The sequence below is a fragment of the Ascaphus truei genome, chromosome 2 (genome assembly GCF_040206685.1).
Source record: "Ascaphus truei isolate aAscTru1 chromosome 2, aAscTru1.hap1, whole genome shotgun sequence".
Taxonomy (NCBI): Eukaryota; Metazoa; Chordata; class Amphibia; order Anura; family Ascaphidae; genus Ascaphus; species Ascaphus truei.
The window spans coordinates 467070821-467086631 of record NC_134484.1 but is presented as its reverse complement, the minus strand read 5'-3'; the positions used below and the strand labels follow the sequence as shown (position 1 = coordinate 467086631).

General features: G+C 42.4%; 1 protein-coding gene across 22 annotated transcripts in view; it reads left to right on the top strand.

Moving 5' to 3' along the window:
- The window catches only part of MAP4 (microtubule associated protein 4), a 191370-nt gene extending 175799 nt beyond the window's left edge, over positions 1-15571 (top strand). For 16 of the 22 annotated variants that reach the window (XM_075588174.1, XM_075588172.1, XM_075588166.1 and 13 more), the window contains 5 exons: positions 3605-3682; positions 5448-5529; positions 7236-7321; positions 8233-8416; positions 9114-15571. In XM_075588174.1, coding sequence (XP_075444289.1) covers positions 3605-3682; positions 5448-5529; positions 7236-7321; positions 8233-8416; positions 9114-9121 — 438 coding nt within the window. In that variant the 3' untranslated portion in view covers positions 9122-15571. The remainder of the gene's footprint in view (positions 1-3604; positions 3683-5447; positions 5530-7235; positions 7322-8232; positions 8417-9113) is intronic. The other 6 variants (XM_075588182.1, XM_075588177.1, XM_075588181.1 and 3 more) reach the window with 2 other exon arrangements.
- Positions 15572-15811: the final 240 nt, after the last annotated feature.

The following is a 15811-nucleotide window of genomic DNA, read 5'->3' as shown; positions in this document are numbered from 1 at the left end:
AATACATAACAGATTGGAAGGCGGTATTGGAAGAAAAACAAATAACAAGATTAATATGAACCTATGCAGTAAAATTGGTAAGGAGCCCCAAGATATCCGGGCACAAGGACTTGGATATGGAAATAATCATGCATGTGCAATGTTAAGCAAAGAAGTGTAATCCTTTGTAAAGCATTACATTAATGACATGTGTATATTCATACCAATACTATGAGATTGACACCCAGATTAGTGTCTTTGCTATTCCACATTGTCATGGGGTGTATATACACCAATGGGTTGTGGAACATTGTGCCGGAAAGAACGGGTCAGCAGCACAGTGGTCAGCCTAGCGAAGGTCTCCTCACACAGTCAGGAGTGCTGGGAAGTTAGAGAATAGAGGAGGATATTCACGCTGTGAAGTTAGAGGTTGATGCTTTCTCGCAGAAGGAAAGCATGCAGAACACCACTGCTGGATGTCACCAACACGAACACCGTACATGAAGAAAGCTTGGCAGTCTGCTCAAGCTAAATCTACAGGGAAATAGGAATGCTTCACTTATGGGGTATTTATTTCTAACCTGGTTCTTTAAAAAGTCCTGCCACGGGAAGTACCACGGCAATATTAATGGAAAGGCTGTAATTGCGCTCATTCTCTTACTGTTGTTCATGTGTACGGCACCCCTGGGTGCTCCCCTACACAACCCCCTCCTTGGGTAATCCCAGCCATGCCATTGTTGGAGGTTAACCAACCAATATTCTATTTGCATAAAAACTAAATATCTATGTATTTGCTCATGAGTTGGTCATTCCTGTGTGGGGTTCTTTGAGCACAGGGTTAAACACGATCCTAAAAAAATTCTCAGTTCAATTTTTTTGTAGCACAACAGGTTAAAGTATTGGTGAATAATTACGCGTTGTTAAACAGCAATAAAAAAAAGCTTTCAGGTGAAGGCGTCTGTCAGTGGCCTTCCTGATCTCTAGCAGTTTTGACATGTGAAGCTTGTGTTGAATTTCACATTAGTGATGCCAGCATGCACCCATCAGCAGTGAACGATCAGTTTGTCCTCACCTTGAACAAATCCAGGAATGTCATTCACACTTTGCAGTGACCAGTGTTTAAGTTGCTACTGCACCCAGTTTGTGTGCCTTAATTGAATGGATTCAGTATAATTACTCAAATAAGCAAGCGGTTGCGGTCAGCGGTCTAAAGCAGGCGTGGCCAACTCCAGCCCTCCAACAAGTCAGGTTTTCAGGATACCCCTGCTTCAGCACAGGTGGCTGTCAGTGACTCAGCCACTGATTGAGCCACCTTTGCTGAAGCAGGGATTTCCTTAAAAGCTGACCTGTTGGTGGCCCTTGAGGACTGTAGTTGACCATTCCTGGTCTAAAGCATTTTCAGAACAAACTCTCAATCCTATAAATACCCTAATTCCATTTCAAACACTTTTGTTGATTGTGTTAGATGGGAGCAGGATGGGTTGCTCAGGCATCAACAAGAGTGGTCTAGCAAGGTTCAGGGTAACTAAAGATCTTCAAGCAGAAGGCACGTTGGAATCATGGAACTTCACATTAAAATGTTAAGAGATTTTCTACATGCTGTAGTGAAGGTTTTTGTTTGGTTGGGGACTGAGGTTATTAAACATAAATACAGACATTCCATGCATTGTAATACTCTAACTTGTCTGTCTGGCTCCATTGATGTCTTGGTTGGGCAGGTGTAAACTCTCTGCTGGAGGAGATCCATTCAAGTCCCTTAGGCAGCTTTGCAACTGACCCTCCCCACAGCAATGTGTTGCTGGTGTGATTTAAAAGGAACTTGTAAGAGATGGAGAATAGAATTCACTACTTATCAGTCAAGTTAAATTATGCAAAAATAAAGTGTATTTAATTACCTGTAGGACATAGATCTGGAAGCGGTGTTGATCCTGGAAGTGGTGGTTCTGTGTTCGTGATACCTTTTAATATACAATAGAGTTCTTCATAGATGTAGTAATATGCATATCACACATGTGAAGAGTAGGCCTATATTTTACATACCGTATATATGAAAAAATCCTGTGTTAATATTATAATGTGCAGCACATTTACATTGCCTACAGACGTTACATATGCGATGGGAGAGCACGGCTTACATTCAGTGCTTTCTATCCTTATACAGAGACGCTTTCCTGAACTGAGGCCTGGGAGGTTCTAATTTGTGAAAGGTTAATTACATTTCACTCTGCTGACAGCCAAATACATACAATTCTGTGCAATTTAAATCTTGGCACAGCACTTTCTGATGAGCAGATGGTGCAGTTGAGTCCTAGCAAAAAAGGTTATGGCTTCATTAAGCTTTAATGTTAACCCCTTGGCTGCAAGAACATAGCCAGCTCCCAGAAGCACAAGTCCCCGCTGGGTGTTTATACATTGGACTAAATCATATCTATAAAGCTCTTTAGCGTTACTGTTTTAACAAATGTTTTGCTTTGGTGGCCTGCAAAGCAACACTTTGCTGGAGCCCCCAGAAGCAAACGGGCTGCTCATTATAAACCAGGTTCACACTTTGGTTGGCTGAGGGAGTTCTCATAGAAGGCATTGAATCTGTTGCGGTCTCCTTATCTGCCAGACATGGTACAGGGAGTCTTCCAATCTCTGTTCTAGGCGAAGCTGGCACACTGGTCTAGTTTGTTCTTCACCGACGATACAGGTTTATAATTCCCGTAGGATTAGTTGAGCCGGCACTTTAGTAATTAGAACGTGCAGCACAATATTCCTGGAAGTCCACTTCCCGGTCAATACTTTCTCGATTCATGTCCAATTTGCTTGTAGAAAAATAAAATGCACTCGACAATAACAGTTCTGTTTCCACAGATGTGCAGCAATCTTGTTAATATACAAGAAGCACCACCAAGAGTCATATAGTCAGGCGCACTCCATTGTAATTAGCGAAGTTGTTTTATTTAATCAACATATCCGTCTTTTGTCTTGATTATAGCTCATTTAGGAATTGAAACCGATGCATTAAAAGCATTACTTATTACGCTGGAGTGCCTGCTTATTTGACGCTTATAATTGGAGTACGATTAACTATACTAATTTGGAAAGGTGGCATACATAGGGAGGTTGGGAAAGGAAGGCTCGGTACAGAAGTGCACCAAGTGCCGTTTCCCTTATAGTACTAAAAGGGCCAGTATACATTGCAGGGAAACATTAGCTCCTCTTGGACTGAGGAGGTACGTTTGCCAGTCTCTGAACAGGAGTACTTGCTCCAAAACATTACCTGTATCACAATTTGCCTGTATATAACGTATACAAATGTATTGTAGTTCAGGTTTAAAACGCACAGATAATCATTGTTCCGAATTGCCAAAAGGAATGTTTTTCATGTAACTAGTACGGTGTTTTTTTTCGCTCTAATACTTGAAAATAAGCCAGTTCTACTTTGATGTTTTTTAAATCATTTTAACACCTTTTCTCATTTTCCTTCTCTACGCTTCACTATTTTCGCATCTTTTTAATATTTGATATCTGATATTTTTCACTCGGCCTCTGCTCCCTGTCCCTTCCGCCTGCCTCTTGAATCCTTCACTTACAACTATTCGGCTTCAGAACAGTGAACTAAAGTGCGTATTGTTTACAGGTTACAAATGCTCCAAAGCTCACAGCAGGCAGTGCCCGCCCACAGGCTTCCAGCGGCCCCAAACCAGACAGTGCCAATGTGAGTAGAAGAGCTGCACCCAACACGGCGGGCTTTCTCTTGGTTTTAGGTGCCCTTTCTCTCACCTCTACCTACTTGCACCCCCAAATTCTCTTCCCTGGCACAGGTGTGGGCTTTCAACTGGTCACTTCACTGTGAAACCATTTATATTGCACTTGTGACACCAGAACTTTCTTCGAGGAGATCCAGTAATACGAGGCTCAGGTCTAACCCTCTGCAAACATTGTTTTACCACAAGTCCTCTCCATGAGGGAGTCGGTGACCAAACACCCACATTTACAACATCATAGCTTTGTCAGAATGGCACAGAACTGGATCAAGACTCGGTGCCAGCTCCTTGCACCTTAGTCACTAAACATTCGCTTGTATGATCTCCCAGGGCAGGAATGTGCGGGTCTCGAAAATCAATGCATTGCACACAGCTATCTCTAGTTTGCATACGTTATTATTCTACAGTATATTACCGTTTGTTTCAAACATGTTTTTGAATGGTTCACAATTTGTCTAAAAACAGCTTATCGTGCATTGTTCGGGGGGGACACGGTTTGGGCCGTCCTAATAATGACACGGTTTATGGGAAATGAGGGGTTTTCTTTTAGCTCCTTTTTAACAAATATGCTTTTGTCTAGACTGCTTTTAGTTAATTTAAAAGGTAACCCTTTTGCTGATGGAGAAGTCTGCAACAAATTACTTTCCTAGTCTCTCCTGCCCAGGTTGGGGGGGGAAGGGTAATTGTTGGTGCGTTAATAGCCCAACATGCATTTTCAATACAAAGTCGAAGCTTCTCTCGACTGCGGAGAAGTATGTTTGCTCACTGGCGTAAGCAGTGTAAGCACACTGTAAGTGTGTTTGTAAGAGCGAATTACTTTCCCTCGTTGACAGGGAGTTAAACCCTTTTGGCATTTGTGATCTTGCATGATATAAATAAAAATTGGCCAGTACACCCATCTTTTCATTTTGGGTCACTGCGAAACATTGGAAGTAAAGAGAGAAAATATCACCCTCATGTATTCAGTACTTCTACTTGCAATCACATGTCCCATCAGCCAGGTCATATCTGTCAAGATAACGTTCTTTTTATATTGACAAAACGTGTTTTATCCTTCTGCTTTTCAGCAAGTTATTCATGGTGCTATTGTCCCAAAGGAAACCAGATTCAGTTTTTTTTTTTTTTTTTATGTATCTTTATAATAGTTCTGTTTTGTAAATAGTGTATTTTTCAGCTCTTTCTCCAGCTTCGTCTATCTGACTTGCTTTTCCGTGACGATTTATCCACATCTCTTCCAGACCATATTTTAGCAGGACATTTACCAATTCCTCTCCTAATGCTTCATCTTTGTGTAGGTTCTGGCTGTAGTGTGAAGGACTTCATCAATATCCATATAATTCTAATATGGACATTTAATTCATAGTCTAATAATTAAAGTTGGGGGGATGAGCATCCACAAATTCTTGCAGATTAGGTCAAGGAAAAAGTATAGTATTTAGGGTATTCGGACTGCTTCAGCGGGTTTACAACCAACACCGCAGTTGACACTGCAATATGCATGATGGATTCATACACGACAGCATCTCTAAAGAACTTTCCTGCATGCCCAGTTGAGCCTTCCAATCACTGGCACAGTCACGTTTGTGAGCAGAGGCTGGTGAGAAGTACCTGGGGAGAGGTCACTTGGGAAAGGGATGACATTCATGTTACCTGCTGTTCTGTGTCTGTTCTCTGCTAACTACAAACTATTTACAACCAACTTTATCCTGGTTTCAGGTGCAGATCCTGAGCAAGAAGGTTGACGTATCGAAAGTGTCTTCCAAGTGTGGTTCGAAAACCAATATTAAACACAAGCCAGGTAATGGGCTTTCATTGTAATCTCCCTACCGCAGGCGAGCTCTGTAACTTGTTGCGAGTTATCTGATCTGACACAGCATGAGATATTGGGAACCTTTTCTTCAAGATGTAGTCACAATATAATGCGTTGTGTACTTTCTTTCAAAACAGCAGGCATATACTTTTACTGTGCCTCACTGGGAGTGCTCATTTGCATATCATGACCCAGAATCCCTGACTGCAGTGCTGTGTGATTGTGGAGTAAGGCAGGTTTGGGGACCTGTCTGAGACATGTGAACGTGCTCCTAGGTGGTGTTTGGCATTGCTGCTTTTATAATTAAACCATGTGCTTGTTATCGTTTCTCTCTGATCAATATGCTGCAAACATGTCATCCCTGTGTAATTTAAGCTATAAACTCTATTTCAGTAAACATAGAACACTTTTATCTTTATAATCTGCCTTGAAAATACTTTTACTGCAGCGGTGCAAGAGACCATGGAGTGTATGCAACTTTGGATTCTGTGACCTGTTGAATCTCTCACAGTGGTCACTGCATCCCAGTAATTGAGGATTGTTGAACATGATTCTGCCTGGTCAGACGTGTATTGGAATCCTCTAGTGCACAGTTAACACCAATTATTGATGATAACCAATATCATTGACACTTGACAATGCCCAATCAACCTATGTCCTATAACATTGCCATCTGGAGTTTTTAATGTGCAATTGGCAGAAATATATCCATTATCCACTACCCTCACCCCTTAACCACCTCTTTGTGTTCAGCGCTGTGGGCATTAGAAAGGTGGTTTAATGCATGATTTACATTTAAAGAAAATCCATTGGCAGATTTAAGACTACTAGGTAAATGAATAAAAATCCGCACACGGCTTGCCTCCTCCCGCCTTGCGTACATTCTCTGCGCGTAACGCCCAGATTCCTCTTTCACCTGTTTTAGGGCTTATCGTTGGTAATTACTTGATCTTCCATAAGATGGAAGTAAGACTATATTTAAGGAGAGGGGATTGGCATTGGTTGTAACGCACACGGCTTGCCGCCTCCCGCCTTGTGTACATTTTCTCTGCGTGTAATGCACAGATTACTGTTACACCTGTTTTCTTATTACACTGATGTGGTACTAGCAGGGCACACAGTAAGGTATTTAGCCAGAGAGTGCACACGTATTGATGCCTGGGTAGAAAATTGTAGACCACTTTGCATCGGTCAGCAGGAGCTAGAATGCAGGTGTGACCGGTTTTGTCATATTGAAAGTACTGTTTCTTTACCATCAGTGCTCAGCTTGTAGTGAGGAGTACTAGGTATGCTTTTTTTGGTAAACCCTGAATGCATTGCATGCTTTTCTGGAGGTTTGTTACCCAGTTACATCCCAAGTCGTTTATCTTTTTATTCCGGGTGGTTTGGAGCTCCCCATTGAAGCCGCTTTTGTTTCTGCTACCCATTGCTGAGCTAGCTGTCTGGGTCAACTTCACCGAAGATATAAACACTGTACCAAAAAATGCTACCTTTTTTTTTAGTGAGCATGGGGGGAATTCGCAGGCCTGGGGGTAACACTGCACAGGGTTAAATTAATGCAAACCGTTATCTGCAGCAGACTTGGAGTTAACCATTTGGCATCTTCTGACCGCTCTATGGAGTCTTGACAATTTGAGTCTGAATTCACATGGTCGTTTTTATTTATTTTAATTTTCCCCTTCAATGCATTGCAGGTGGAGGAGACGTCAAGATTGAAGGCAACAAAGGAATCCCTAAAAACAAGGCGGTGGCAATAGTGTCCCCACAGGATAGCGAGAAGGTGAGAACATCTATTGTAGTGCCGAGTCCCCTTGCCTTCGCCCCTTTGCAGCAGCTTAAAAACATACACAATCCCTGCAGGCTTTAATCCCAACACTCACCGCAGTGTGTGTCCAAATGTATACAACAAAAATTCCCAATGCTACATAGTGTGTATATTTATCTATATGTGGCAGGTCCTCGATCTGTTCTCCTGTAATCGATCGCTTGCTCCGGGTTATTTAGTTCAGTTCTTGCACAGCATTGTGGGCAATGTAGTTCAGCAATATTATGTAACTGGACAGTTACTGTATACAATTGGTGCACTGCTAGAGAGAGGGCGGAGCTCAAGAGCCAGAGCCTGTCCGAAGGGGAAGGGGCTGTCACTTTGGAAATGCTTCCTACATTAGAAACATTAAAAATGTCTAACATTTATTTTTAAATGCTACATGTTTTTTCTCAGAGAATACAACTGATTTTAGCAAAACAAGCCACATGTAGGATATTGCTTGAACTGCTGCTTTAACCACTAGTGCTATTTAGCAAACGCCCCTTTAGTTGCCTCACATTAACCTGCAGAATAATCCTGTCCTCTTCCCCTCCCACTTCCTACCAATGTGAGGAAGGTCCATCTTGGGGGCGTAAACTAAACGTGGTTACCAGGTTAATGGAGGCACCTTTCCTTCAGCACTTCTGTATTTATTTTCATGCATATAACTTGCAACAATGTAATGGGTTCCTTATCTGAGCTATTCCACCCTAGGGGACAGGCTACTCTTCTAAAAGCCAGTTCTAAACAGGTTTTTTTTTGGGGGGGGGGGGGCAGCAAACATGTATTTAACATGTGATACTGTGGGTGCCAGCGTTTTGGGTCAGTGATGTGTTGGATTGACTCCCGATTTGCCATTTTCTTCGCTTTGTTCCTTGTTACAGGAAGATAAGAGTGAGACCCAGGGTGACCAGGTCCCCACTGCTCCCCAGAACTGTGACCTAGTTACACCCCCTGAATGCACAAGTGAGGAAACGCGGGAGAATGGAGTTGGGGAGGCGGCCCCCACGCAGGAGGGCGATGAAAGGGAAAGCCAGCGATACTTCAGCCCTCTCATACCAGAGACGAGTAAGGATGCGGGTGTGGGGGTGTGGGGGTGTCCTCCCTGAAGGGAATCATAACCCAGAAATAATCATTTAAACTGCATTATTACAAATGTTTTTTCCCCAGCAGAACCTGTAGATTATAAATCTATCCACGGTTTAATATTTTCTCACATATGACAGAAATTTCAGTCCAAATGCAAAAAATATATATATTTAAATTAAATATGAACTGAATTGGAAACATAATTCCATCATTCTGTGCCACATTGACATATCTATATACTAATTACAAACGCTAAACTTCGGCAGTGCCAAGGGTCCAGCGGCACCAGAGTGCCAACAGACCCCCGCCCCCTGAACTTCCGTGTCACATGATGGATCTTGGAGCGGTCACGTGGTGCAATCCGACCCGGGATGCATGAAACTGAAATTGGAGAGCTCCCTCCTCCAGTTCCATCACCCCCTAGAAAAATAGTATTCCCATGGAAAATGAGCTATCCAACGGTTAAAGCTACCATGCATATTGGTAAGGAAGTCAACAGTATAGAAGCACTGGAAACAGATTGTGTGACTGTTCCTTGATATTTGTATTCATTTGATGCTGGCCTTGAGGGCCCTGTACCGCAAACTTAATTGTACGTTGAAGGCAATATTCCTATGAAAAAAAATGTACATTTGTAATTATAAGAATCGTAAAAAAAAATGCTTTTATTTTCCAGGCATCTAACGATGACTTTGTGGTGTCGTCTTCCATTTCCCCCATTGTCCGGTCTCCTCCACATACAACCCCCATCATCTCTCCCTTCCACCTGTTCTCCACCCACCTCCAAAATTGCTACACTGTTTTACTGCAGATTGAAGCCTCCCCAAGGTGACATTCCGTGAGGCCATCAGAGATCGAAAGACCACGGAGAAGATGTCGCTGATCACCGTACCCCCCAGCCTTCCTGGCAGCACTTGCCTCCCCTTGGTCCCCATCCAGTGTGGCATAGCACATCAAACAGCGAGGGCCGACGCCCCGTGACGCCTGCTCACCGCCGCTAAAGCTACCTGCTGCTTCCATGAGGTCCTCACTAGAGGGCCTATTTGCTGCTTTCCCCCAGCAAGGCTTGTGACTCCCATCTATAACATTATCTGCACTTTGTAAGAGCTAGCCAAGTTCAGCCTTCTTAACCTGGGGTCTGGCTTAAGGGATGGACGGTTAACACACACCGCCTTCCTACCACGTGGGTTATGGAAGAATATTCAGTAAAGCATGATGCGTTTTTACAAGAAACACCATAGCCGCCCATTTCTGGCCTACATTGCCCTCCGTGTAAACCCAAATCTTAATATCCTTTAGCGATCTATTGGAAACCCATCTTAAAAATACAAAAAAAACAATTTTATTGGGTGCATGCAAAGGATCTGATGCTGGAAGGAGCATTAAAATTAAGTATTAACATTTTCGGGGAGATTAGATTGGAAGAATAAAAACAATCCCCTTTTTCAGCATGTATTCCTCCACCATGAAGCCAGACCCCCGGTTAATAAGCTGACATTATATTGTCTTGTTCTTTCTTTGTTTCTCTCTGATGCCATCCCCATTGCAACTTGCGGTCCTAGTGTTATTATTTAATATTAATAATTATAAAAGTCAAGTATATATGACACGCGCACACAACGTAGGCCATCTTGCCTGTAGACTTCCAGAACTGTACTTTGTTGTGGTAGTGTGGGTAAGTGAATTTCTGTGCCTACCATGTATACTAAAGTTCCTCATCTCTTCTCCCCTTCCCTTAGTCCATGACTGAGCTTTACCTGCTTCTGCAGTGCTAGCTGCTTATCAACATATCAGGCATTCGTGACTGTTTTGTTTAGTTTTTTTTGTTAAAGAGCGGATTAATTTAATTGGGTAGAGCCATGTTAAAAAAGTGAAAGTCCTAAGCATGTAGTTTTGGAATGTGTTCTTGTCTTGGACTGGAATGAAGATCTCTATTTGCTTGCAACTTTTTTTGTAATTCCATCTCCTTTGATAAAGCCATGTTCTAAGTTGTAGTAATGTAGCAGACAGGTTAATTCCAGTGTCTGAGCGTTTGCAGTTGCATATGCAGCAAATGGCTTTGTCCGGCAAATAAATATTTCCTGTGACACGGCGGTTCCTTTTCATAACTGGAAAGGCCGTGTACACATGGACGAAACAATGGAGGCTACTTGGTTAAAGAGTTGCAGGCAGCGGAGACAGTCACTCCAGCCTTAAGGTATCAGATTTGTGGGTCTGCGGATGTGATTTAACTCCGATGTAAGAGACAGAGTCCCTCAGAAATGATGGGGTGATGCTTTGGAAGGGTTTTGGCAGGATATTGTACATCCTGCCCTGACATAGGAGAGAGCCAGGGCAAGAGGGATATTGTATAAATGCAAATTTTCTACCCTGGGATCGGATAAGTAAGACTTGAAACATGACATTTAAGAAAAAGTAATCCATTTTTGAAGGTTTGATGATAAAATAAAAATAAATGTGGTTGTTTTTTTTTGTACTATTGTGGTTTGAGCTAACGTTTTATGTGCCGTGACAGACACTAAAGGAATGATATGTAAATAAATTGTTCTCGGGACTTGAGAAACAAAATCTAGAGTGAAATTTCAGAGTAAGAATTCGGGCTCGGCAGAGAAATCTGGGTCCAGATCAGGTTCTGCATAACGCGGGAAGCAGGAGCCGGCGAACGGGTAATGAGGGGAGGGCCCAAGTCCTGTTATTACGAAGTGTTTCTCTTTGGGAATCTGGCCTCTACATGATATCCCAGTATCTGTATCTACACACACAATTCTTATTGCACTTGTATTTTTTATATATATTAAAGTTTGCATGATTTCTAATAAAATGACATTAAAATGTAACAAGTTTGCATTTAAGTGGTCTGATAGTCTCGAAATATTTACTCCTCTAAAATTATTCATATAAACATGCAGATTTGCACACAAAAAATGGGCTGTTGTATGTTAAACAAAAAATGTCAAATCCTTTTGCACTCACCTTGTCTGCCCACCCAGCCATCTCACCGATGTTTCAGCATTCAGTAGTCTCCCAGTCAGTAAAGGGCTTTGCTTGCATCCCTACCTTTATTTATTTTTTCTCCCAGGTGACACTTCCCTGATTGTTGCTGTAATATTGTAACATGGCACAACAATACTACTGTTGGTATCATATTCCCATCACGTGGAAAGGAATTAATGGAGAGATGTAGAAGGGCGGGTAACATGAGCAAAATCTCAGAACACTAGACCAACATTGTTACTCGGTGTTACACGTGAATTAAACACGGTCTGGTTCCCATCAGGTAATCTCAACCTGGGATGGGAAACATGGTCTCTCAGGGTTACGTTTACTCGTAGGCACCTAAACCCAGAATGCCTTATTTAATGTTCAAATAAGATTTTGATGGGACTTTGGGAGTTAAATCAGAAAATTACAGCATGCGGTAACCCGGTCATTTCAGTGACCTTGCCTTGGGGCAAAGCTGCTGCCATTTTGGTAATGATGCAGTGGCTGATCGTTCCAGTGAGAATAATCTCATCATGGATTGCCAAGAACTCGCCCTATTATTGATAGTGCTCCAATAGTGCTTACTGTCCACAAGGCTGCTGGCAGCAGCAGTGCTTTTGCGTGCTTCATGAGTAAACCTTATTGTCTCGTCTAGCTGGTGCGGTTAATGTAGAGAGTAAATTAATCGTGCGAAAACCCACGAATCAGATCAACATTACTGCTCATTTAATAGCCCGTGCACGATCATCTTATTCATTTAAATGTAATTATGCAAATTCTTGCTAAATATAACCATCATTCTATATAAAGTAGAATTTAAATAAAATGAAAGCTGGTTTTCACATTCTCTTCATTGGGAAATGTTCTCTTCCCCAGTTCCCATCATACTCCAGAACCCCGGCATGACAAAACTGCCAAATCCTTGTTGCCAATAGGCGCAGCATGCAAAGTAATTACCATGGCCGTACCCCTACAGCCTCCTGTGTAAAGAGCCTTTGAGTAGCCTCCGCTCCCAAGGTTCCATTTTGAAATCACTGAACAAGCATCCACAGATGTGTATATAAGTACACAGGCATGTGCGGTACTGCCACGCCTTTTGCTACCAGAACATCCTGCAGAGTAATTGGGATCCATGTCCCGTTGCCAGTAAATTGGTCAAACAGTCGGGCATTGCAGGCCTCTGGCAGCAAAGCGGATAGTGACTGGCAGTTCAACAAGTTAATAGTAATTTAATGTATACGAATATTCTAAATCTACAGCCACCAATGTCACATCTTCACCTTGTCCGGTTTGTGTCCATTGAATGTGGTGGTTTTATTTTTTGTCTTCCCTAAGAATGTTCCATTCACCTGCATGTACCTGCCAAATATTCAGTATAGCTCACAGCCCTTTTATATCCTATAAACTTTCAGTCCCTTTGCTGACTGACCTGACTAAAGTACAATTTGGAAATAAGACCTATTACATCAGTATTAAATGGACTTAAACCATTCCTTTGTTTCATGGTACGAAGGCACTCCCAACAGTTTGGATTCCCTTGTGGTATTGTATCTTGGAAGACGGGAATGTTAGATGAAGTATAGGCGGTCAGGTTGACATACAGAGACTGCTCGAGCTTGGGGAAATGATGATACAATGATGGGGTTTTGCACTTTAGTTCCCACAGGCTCAACGTATTGATTATACAATTAGTGAGACATCTTGTATGTGCTAGATTTATGCTATTTCACTTTGGCCAGGAAAGTTGGTGATCTGTGTGTTGTTTAGGGTCTCTTAAAGGGACTTTGCCTACTAACCACTTTGCTGTCAGATAGGATTGCATTGCAGTTTTGTTGCTAGTATCTCTTGGTTCAAGGTGCACACCACTTAGTACAGAGAAGTTTCCTGAGCTGTGACCACGTAAGAGGTTCATCTAGTAATGACCAGAGGTGTACTGTAGATTTGTTTTTCCAAGTGCTGAAGCTTTTCAATGGTGGTGCTTCTTGGCAGAATTAATTTCTCTTAAATGATGGTGGAAACCTAGATGGGCAGTGCCCCTGTTCATTAATAGTAATAAAACCAAAACTGTATTGCACCTTTTTAACCATTCAACTACCTTAGGCTTATTACTCTTCTGAACTGCTGGGGACACTTTTATGCTCATGTCCTCTGGCACTAAAAGCGCCTGAATACTTTTTGCGAAAATGGAAACCACCAGATACGTTACTTTCCTGGCAAATGGCTGTTCTAATTGCATCAGACCGTTTCATATGCCAATTTTGTGCATGTGCATCAATAAAAACATTTCATGTAACATGGGATACTGCTGTAGTTTGTATCTCTTCAGTCCACAAACATGTCCTAGAACCAACCACAAAGATCCTAAAACCTGTTCAAGAATAATGGTCTCAATCATACCGTTAAGGTAACCCCTGCAATGCATGACGCACACCACCCCATATACCGGATTGTGCTCTACATAATTTTGCATGTGGGTCCCCCCCCCCCCCCCTTCCCAGTGCCTTGTTTTTTTTTTTTATAGACTATAGATGAGGTACGTACATGCAATATACACCTTCCTTTTAGCAAAGTGAAGAGCACTTTTTCTAGTGCTTTGCAATCCTCTATTCTATTTAATACAATTGACAAATGTGTCTACAGGGACCGTTATTGAAGTGCCACATTACTCCTCACATGAAAATGCTTTGATGCATAAGGAACAGAACTCCCAGTGGAGCCACCTCTCCCAGTTCTACCACACGCCTGGCTGCGTGTCTAAACTAGAATCCTACAGAGATGGAAGGGTGAGGGGCCCTGTTAGTATAGGACGGTGGTTATTACTTTGCTCTGTGGTTGCACTATAGGAGTAAGAAAACCTGAAGGGAGTCTGTCATTTGCGTTTGGAGAATGGGTTTTGCGGAGTGCAAAGCACTGCACCTTAATATGCCGGAAGCAGGAAGTTCCCTCTGTTGTGTCTTCTAAAATACCTTTTATATTTCACCACTTTCACATCATTATTTTTTTTTTATACATAACAGCGCAGTCCCATGTATGACCAGACTGAATTGAGGCCATTGAGGTCCTGCCCAAATAGACCAGTATTGTTAAACTATTCTGGAAACATTGGCCTGGTTTTTGTAACCTAAAGTTTTAGGTGGGGATGACTCGCGTTATATTTGCAATGTCCCTTATCATATGGCCTTTATCTCTATATAGTGCCTTATGGGTTACTATGGCCATAAACGGTTGTCCCTAAATGTAATTACCTGGAAATAATTACTTTAATACAGGGGGGGTGGGAGGGGCCTCAACTCCAATCCTCAACCACCCCCACCGCCCCAACAAGTCAGGTTTTCAGGATATCCCAGCTCCAGCACAGGTGGTTCAGAGGCTCCGTTAAAGACAGCTACCTGTGCTGAAGCTGGAATATCCTGAAAATCTGACCTGTTGGGGTGTGGCTTGAGGACTGAGCACCCCTGCCGTAAAATACTGGAAAAGAGTAAATTTGTTCCAACCTTCATACTACTCGTTTTTGTTTTCTAACCCTTTTAAACGTAGCTGACCCGTGCCATTAATTCCCTCTGGTCCCATGTGGGGCTGCACCTTTATCAGACTTGTCCTTTTATTCCTGTCCCGCCAGAGGCCAGCAAAACCTTACAATGCATTGCCGTCCCTGCCAGCGATGGGGTTACTGTAGCAATCCTGTAGGAAGTGAAAGTTTCCTCTTCTGGAGATTCCCACCCAGTTCTCCGCAGTGGCTGAAAACCGGACCCTTTTGGATCTGTTACTAGTAGTTGGTACTGAAGGAGGACTGTGATGCTCCCTCTGGTAGGTTGCTTAAACCCCTTTTGATGTCCTGCTCACATTGAGGTGTATAGATTAATAGTAGAGGTAGGTGCAGTGGAGTTTAATGACAGGATGCAGTTTTAAACCTGGGGAATGTGAAGTCCTGTTTGGATGTGACGAGTCCTGAGCGTTGGGGTGGGAGGGATGTTGAATGTTTCAGATGCTGCTGACACAGAAGCCCTGGTGAGGGTTTCCTTACGGTTTCTGCCTTCTGTTTTGTTTTCTTTGGACTGTAACGAGACTCGCGTCTTCATAGCAATATTTCCTTTTTCGACGTAGTGAATTTCTATATTGTAAAAGGTTGAAATAAAAGCTTCTAGATGTTGACCGCTGATGCATTCTGATTTTTGCTTATTGGATTTGGGACTTGAAATGGTGTTACACTTATTGGGACTAAGGCAGTCAGCCATGTAACATCCTGCCACACATTTTAATCTTTCACGTCTAAGATGTTTAATGGCTTTTCCAATGTAGGCCTTTGAACTTCTAGATAATTCCAAAGAACTGGACACAAAATACCTACTATGTTACTGGGTGGCAGGTTAATAGATCAGACTGTTATTAATG